The following is a 7,005-nucleotide window of genomic DNA, read 5'->3' on the forward strand; positions in this document are numbered from 1 at the left end:
GGAGCAGCTAAGCCGCGCCCACACAAGAAGCACATTAGCCAATGAAAGCGCAGCGCAGTACACAAAAGAAGGAATTCATTGACAAGTCAGGTGAGAAAAAACTCTCGGTGTCAATTCCATTCATGTGCAACGAGTGGGACTCGGAACTCGGTTCAGGACATGGATGGATCACGATCACGATTAGGCTTCAACACAGAAACACAAAGGAGGAGTCGCTAACGCAGTTTTCCACAGTGTGAACTTAAAGAGTTCAGTTAGTACCAGTCTTTTTGAATGAAACAATGCAAACATGTTCAACCGAGCCGTATCGTAGGAGTGCGCTGGCTTGATGCCAGCCACGACTTTTTGACAAGAAATTGAATCGGACCTTGTTTTAGCAGAGTGTCTTAACACAAGCATATTTCAGTTTCAAATCATATCATTGAGCGATGCTATCTTATTGATCAATGCTCAACTAAATGAGCAGACTGCAGATGTCATACTGATTAGGAACCAGAACTACATCATAGCTCGTGAACTTTTTAATCATTCATGTTTTGATTTACTCCAATTTAAGAAATCGGCTAATTTCTTCTTGACCAATACTGTACTTTTTTTTTTTCTTTTTTTTTGCACAAGTAACCGTACTTGTCTTCGAGTATCAACTTCCGGTCGTCGTCGACGGCTCTGACGTCACACGGCGGGAGGGAGAAGAGGAAATGGACGTCGCAGCTAAAACGTACAAAGTTGAAGTCCCGACTCTTGCTTGGTTGGAGCGTAACTTCCTCGGAGCCTTTAACAGCCAAGTTATCTTGTCATGTTTCACCCGTGTGTTCAAAGCGCGGCTTAGCAGATGGAGTGGACTTTTAGTTTCATTCCTTCGCCGAGATCACGTGAGTCATATGCTGCGTTCACTTCCCCCCGAATTCAAGAGATTAACATTGGCATCTCGTCATAAGGTTTACGTGGGGGTACAAACATGTTTGCTGCTTATGAAACCAGCATCATGATTCACTTTCTCTTTCTCTCTTTAGGCAGGGAAAGTCCACTTCACCATCGGATTAGTGAAGAGGACCCGGGTTGATCGTGTTTGAGCATTAAAGTGGACGTTCCGACAAGGAGACGAGTGATTTGTGACAAACGTCAATGACGTGACGCCATCTTTAATTGCCGTCTCCATGAAATGGCGTCATCGAGGAACGACCGTCTCGTTTCTCCATCCATTTGTCCTCTCCCTCCTCGCTCCTCTGTCGCTCTCCTCGATGGAGCTCGGTTGGCAGGCGCAACCAACAGAGGAGCGAGGACCTAAGACCGGGAGGTTGCACAGGTAGAAATCGGCCCGTGGTTGTTGCGGTCTCCCAGTCAGCCCGAACGCATCATGAGAGCAGCCTCCTCGGAGCGTCAGTGTTCCCGCGCATGCGCACTGAGCGTTTCGGGGATGGGTCGAGCGAACGAATCAAGATGGCGACTCTGGCAAAAGCGCCAACACACCTAGCGAAGTAGATGAGCCAAATTGGCCCCGTTAGCGGTTTTCCTCGCGCCCAAGCGAGGCTTTGGTGAACCATGACGAGCGGCCGCGTGCTTTGGAGACGGGATTGAGCGGGATTGAAGGAGCGCTACCGACGATGTGCGAGAGCTATGGCCGCTCGCTGCTGCGTGTGTCGGTGGCGCAGATCTGCCAGGCTCTGGGCTGGGACGCCGTTCAGCTAACCGCCTGCGACCTGCTGGCCGATGTGCTGCAGCGATACATCCAGCAGATGGGCCGCGTCTGCCATCGCTACTCGGAGCTGTGTAAGTGCTCGATGGCTTGACCCCGTTACTGTTCTGCAAATAGCGTTGGGTTTTTTTTTCTTTCCCCCTTTTCTTTTCCTTTTTGCTCGTTTGCTTGGGCACGGGATCACGTTGTTGTTCTCAGACTAGCGCCGCCCAGGGGAAGTTGTCGAAATGTATTCGACTCGACTCGACTGTACGGTAAACTGGTGGTTCCAGTTCTAGTTTTTTTTTGTTTCATCTCGAACCTTTTTTGTCGTACCACGAGTGAGTATCCCCTCACTCATACGTCATGATCATTTTCCAAACAGAGCATAGCATCAAGCTCGATTATTAGATAAAAATCACGGTTTCACGTTCTCAATTGAAACTTTTGTCTGTCATGTCTTCTTTTTTAAAACTCAAATAAGTCTGTTGTCTCGAGCGTAAGTAACAAGAACAAAGTCAAGATAAGCCAACCTGCCTCCGTTGCGTAAAACTCTTCAAGCCAATCTAAAGAACACAAAACCGGGCCAGTGTGACCAGCGCCCCAACAGGAGACTGGAGTACATTTTTCAGGTACTTGAGTCTTACAGTTTGGTCAACTTAATATTTGGTCACACGCTGTTGATCCGTCCAGCGTTGTCGCTCTCCAAATTGGCGATTGAACAAAAATGGCGTTTTGGGGCTCAATTGATCATTTGGGGCCACGAGATCACGTTTTGTCCTTCAAAACAACCTTGTTGAACTTAGCAAATGCGGTAGACTGGCTTGAAATCCAAGTTTCGACCACTGAAGTTTCAACCTTCGTTTTTATTGCCTAACCCTTTTGTGCACGGACGTGGCAGACGGGAGGACGGATCCTGTCCTGGACGATGTGAGTCAGGCTTTCCGGCTGCTGGGCGTGAGTCTGAGCGAACTGGACGACTATGTCAACAACCTGGAACCCGTGGCCTTCCCCCAGCAGCTGCCCTCCTTCCCCGTCGCCAAGAACAACGTCCTGCAGTTCCCTCAGCCTGGCGCGCAGTTCGCCGAAGAGCGCAGGGACTATATTCCCGATTACATGCCGCCTCTGGTCTCCTTACAAGAAGGTGAGTTCAGCCGCCATCCCAAAGGAGCCAGCCAGCCCGCCTGTAACTGGTGTCTCCTTTTCCAGAAGAGGAGGAGGAGGTCCTTCCCGACACGGGCACCTCGGCCGAAGCCATGCAGGTGGCCATGGAGGAGGACGAGGACGACGAGGACGAGGCGGTCAACGACGAGAACCACCCGCTCAAGAGGCCCCTGGACAGCCCCGACGAGGCGCTGGGCATGATGCCCACGTCCAAGCGGCCGCGCGGGCTCTCCGGCCTCAGCCCCGAGTGGGCCGCCGAGCCCCGGGAGCCCCTCACCTCGCTCAACCCTCAGCGCGTGCCTCCTCCGGGCATGCTGCCTTCTCACGACGACCTCGAGCCGCCGTCGCCCGAAAGCCCGGCCGGGGCTCCGCCCTCCTTCAGACCTCAGCCTCCCGTCGGCAAATATCCCGATCCGAAGGCCCTCGGCGGCAGCGCCGCCGCCGCGAGAAAGCCCAAAGTCTCGTCGCCGGGGAGACAAAGGACTAAGTCCCCGAAGGGGCTCGTTCCCGCCTCGGGCAGCGGCGCTCTCGTTCATTCCCCCCCGAAAACGTCCAAGGAGAGGAAGAAATCCCCAGGCAGGACAAAGAGTCCAAAAAGTCCCAAAAGCCCCAAGGCGCCGGTTGTGGCCAAAGCTCCTCAGCCCCCGAGTGGCAGGGTGGACGGCGTTCACAAGCCGCCGCCCCTGTCGGGCAAAGAGAACATCCACCTGCGGTTCGACGGCAAGGAGCCCGAGCGGGGCCCCCTCCTCAAAGCGGAGCCCGACAACGGCGCCATCGAGGACTCCATCAGCGCCGTCATCGCCAAGGCGTGTTCGGAGCGCCAGCCCGACCCCTTCGCCTTCTCCTCGGGCTCCGACTCGGACAGCAACGGCTTCTCCAGCCCCAGGAGGCTGACCATCATGGAGCCGGTTGCGCCCAAAGCCCCGCCGGGCGCAACCGGCCTCTCGGCGCCCGGCCTCTCGGCGCCCGGCCTCTCGGCGCCCGGCCTCTCGGTGCCGGGCGCGACCGGCCTCTCGGCGCCGCTCCACCTGCAGCCGGGCCCCGGCAAGTGGACCCTAGACGACTCCATCGACGAGGTGATCCGGAAGGCGCACCGAGGCGGGCCTCCGGCCCAGACGCCCGAGCGCCGAGAGGACGTCTCGTCCGGCTCGGCCTCGCCTCCCACGCCCGAACCCCTGCTCAAGGCGTTCCAGGAGAAAAGCAAGCTGGCGGCGGACGTGAAGAAGAAGCTGAAGAAGGAGCTGAAGAGCAAGCTGAAGAAGAAGGAGAAGCCCAAAGACAAGGAGCGGGAGAAGGACAAGAGCAAGGGCAAAGACAAGACGAAGGAGAAAAACAAGAGCAAGGACCCGTCCAAGGACGGCAAGATGCTCTGGAAGGACGGCGAGCTCCCGGGCCAGCGGGACTTTGCGCTGGCCGCCGACGGCGCCGTCAAGCTCAAAAGCAGGGACGGAGACGGCAAGAAAGACAGGGACAAGCACAAAGACAAAAAGAAAGACAAGGGCAAGAAGGACAAGGAGAAGAAAGACAAGGGCAAGGACAAGAGCAAGGAGGAGCGGCAGAAGCAAGGCGGGGCCCCCGCCGAGCTGGCCGCCCTCTTCGGCCAGCGCCCGCCGCCGCTGGCGTCGCCGGCACCCTCCCTGCCCGTCCTCCTCCAGGACGCCAAGAGCAAAGACAAGAAGAAGGACAAGAAGGAGAAGAAGAAAAAGAAGGAGAAGGAGCGAGAGAGGCTCAAGGAGAAGGAGCGCGACAAGGAGGAGAAGAGGAAAGACAAGGACAAACGGGACAAGGAGAGAGACAAGGAGAGACTCCGATTGGAGAAGGTTTTTCGCCTTCTTATTTCCCCAAATGAAAGGACTTACTCGGTCCCGACTTTGTGACCGCATCCACGGACGTTGCCTGTGATGACAAAAAGTTGCCTTTCTTTGTCCAGGTGAAGGCCGCCGACTCCACGCTGCTGCCGCTGCCGCCGCCAGTGCCGCTGCCGGTGCCGGTGCTCCCCTCTCCGGTCATTCCCAGGCTGACGCTGCGAGTGGGAGGCCAGGACAAAATGTGAGGCCCGGCTCCCTTCCTTTTTTCTCCATTTTATTTGGCTCTTCATTGGCATTCAACAAAATAAGATCGCATTTTAGATGCTTTGGATTCAGTTTGAGGCAGGTCAAATGCACAGTTGAATATAGCCAGGTGAGATGATGATGACGATGACGATGATGATGTCGTCGTCGTCGTCCTGCCTCCTTTCCAGCGTCATCAGCAAGGTGCTTCCCAACTCGGAAGCAAAATCTCCAGCTCCCAAGACGCCCGCCTCCAAGTCGACTCCCGCCGGTCGTCCCCGCTCGCCGCCGCCTCCCATTCTGTTGCCGGCGTGCACGGGGGCCGGGTCACCGCTGCCGCCACCCCCGGCCCCCGCGCCCTCGCTGTTGTCGGCGGCCATGCCGCTGTCCTCGCCCGCCTCCCTCAAGATGCCCGTACGCAGCGTGGTCACCGAGACGGTCAGCACCTACGTGGTGAGCCAGTCGACGGACGTGACGCCACGTGACGTGACGTGACGCCACATGACGTGACGCCACGCCACGTGACGTGACGCCACGTGACGTGACGCCGCGTTTCCTACCACTTTGCTTTTAGATTCGAGACGAAAGCGGCAATCAGATCTGGATCTGTCCCGGATGCGACAAACCCGACGACGGCAGCCCCATGATTGGCTGCGACGACTGCGACGACTGGTATCACTGGTACGCTGCTTCCCTTGACCTTTTCCTTCGCTAAATCCCCCGAGAAGATGGTGACCATGTGGCTTTGTGCTCTGTGTTCAGGGTTTGCGTGGGAATTGTGGCAGCGCCCCCTGCGGACCAGCAGTGGTTTTGTGTCAAATGTTCCTGCAAGAAGAAGGACAAAAAACACAAGAAGAAGAAACACAAACCGCATTAAGTCTATGCAAAAAGGCGCATTTTTCTTTTTGGGAAAAAGTGGAGCATTTTTAGTCGTGTTAGCCCAGACAACAAGTTGGGGCTGGGCGGGAGGGGAGGGAGGGGGGCTACATTTTTAACCAGCACACAGCAGATGATGAGCCTGGCAATCTTCTCACCAAAATGCTCACATTGACAATTTCTTCCTTCATTCTCATTTCTCCGTGTACATAATTACAACCCCTCACCCCACCGGCAGTGTACAAATGTAAATAGCAACTTTCAAGCCAAGTGCTTTCTTTGTTTGTTTTTTTTTCTTTATTTTTTCTTCGCACACAACTTGGTGACTGCGTTTTCAGGTATGTTTTTAACGCTCTGTAATTTCTGTACATTTTTTTAAATTGAAAAGTTTGTATTTTATTTTGACTCCTTCCCTCCCTCCCTCCCTCCCTCGAATGGAAGGCATGGAAAGGGTCCCCAAACGGCGCGTCCCTCTCCGAAGGTCCAGCTTGGAGCGCTTGCAACGATGGGCAACGCGTTGCCTGTTTCCAAATGGGAAGTTGCGCCAGGGCCGAGCGAGCCTGCGTGGTCTGTTTTTGGGTCCCGGTGTCACGCCGTCGCCCCGCTTGCGATTGTAGTTGCTTTGCAGATTTGACGACGATAGCCCACATGAAAGAGCGAGAGTCGGTCGGCGCCGGCAGACTTGAAAGACGCAAATGTTTGCAACTCTCCCAAATTGTACTGTTCACTTCTCACTGGCTTGTCAGTGGCTTTTTTCCCATTTGCTTTCCCCCCAAAATAATAGACATTATTTTGACAAACCAGGTTTCGGAGCTTGACTTTCTTCTCGTACTTCTTGCTTCTTTTGACGGCAGATGCAGGGCAGCACCCATTAACACGTGCGGGGTTCCACTCCTGTGTGGAGTTTGCATGTTCTCCCCGTGCCTGCCTGCCTGCCTGCCTGCCTGCCAGAGGGAGGCGGGCCCCACCCGATGGCCAGCCAATCGCAGAGCACGTATAGCAAACACGGCACTGGGAATTGTGGCGTCGGCGCATTCATATAGAGCGGCACGCAACTGGATTTCAACATGGCTCTTTAAAATATTCACGCAGGAAAAAAAAAAAGAAAACAAGCTTAGATGATCTGAGGATGAGCAGCGCAACCCGCCAAATGTAAAAGCATCCCCGGCATTCTTCAGATTCAAAACAGACAGGAATTAAACGTCAAAAATGTCCAAACTCCGATTCTTAATGCATCGT

The 7,005-nt window shown here is 54.8% G+C and overlaps 1 protein-coding gene across 2 annotated transcripts; it reads left to right on the forward strand.

The window, feature by feature from the left end:
• Nucleotides 1–48: 48 nt before the first annotated feature.
• On the forward strand, nucleotides 49–6,566 carry taf3 (TAF3 RNA polymerase II, TATA box binding protein (TBP)-associated facto). 2 transcript variants are annotated; one of them, XR_015858981.1, is made up of 10 exons: nucleotides 49–90; nucleotides 619–872; nucleotides 1,014–1,770; nucleotides 2,577–2,819; nucleotides 2,885–4,659; nucleotides 4,770–4,888; nucleotides 5,082–5,343; nucleotides 5,465–5,571; nucleotides 5,653–6,104; nucleotides 6,208–6,566. XR_015858981.1 is itself a non-coding variant. In XM_088378225.1 (9 exons), exons 3-9 carry the CDS (start codon nucleotides 1,605–1,607, stop codon nucleotides 5,765–5,767), a joined length of 2,787 nt encoding a protein of 928 aa, XP_088234351.1. In that variant the 5' UTR covers nucleotides 49–90; nucleotides 619–872; nucleotides 1,014–1,604; the 3' UTR covers nucleotides 5,768–6,566. The 2 variants fall into 2 exon arrangements, 1 of the variants encoding a protein (XP_088234351.1); XM_088378225.1 differs by having other exon boundaries at nucleotides 5,653–6,566.
• The last annotated feature ends 439 nt before the right edge of the window (nucleotides 6,567–7,005 follow it).

The sequence above is a fragment of the Syngnathus floridae genome, chromosome 6 (genome assembly GCF_059516105.1).
Source record: "Syngnathus floridae isolate MCC-2025c chromosome 6, RoL_Sflo_1.0, whole genome shotgun sequence".
In the NCBI taxonomy this organism is placed as follows: Eukaryota; Metazoa; Chordata; class Actinopteri; order Syngnathiformes; family Syngnathidae; genus Syngnathus; species Syngnathus floridae.

What these genes read in the sequence shown, in the direction of transcription:
- taf3 (XM_088378225.1), top strand. Translation starts at nt 1,605, where the DNA reads ATGTGCGAGAGCTATGGCCGCTCGCTGCTGCGTGTGTCGGTGGCGCAG. An exon ending in AGAGACTCCGATTGGAGAAG is followed by an intron (nt 4,660 to 4,769) that starts GTTTTTCGCCTT and finishes TTCTTTGTCCAG; the next exon opens with GTGAAGGCCGCCGACTCCAC. An exon ending in GTGGGAGGCCAGGACAAAAT is followed by an intron (nt 4,889 to 5,081) that starts GTGAGGCCCGGC and finishes CCTCCTTTCCAG; the next exon opens with CGTCATCAGCAAGGTGCTTC.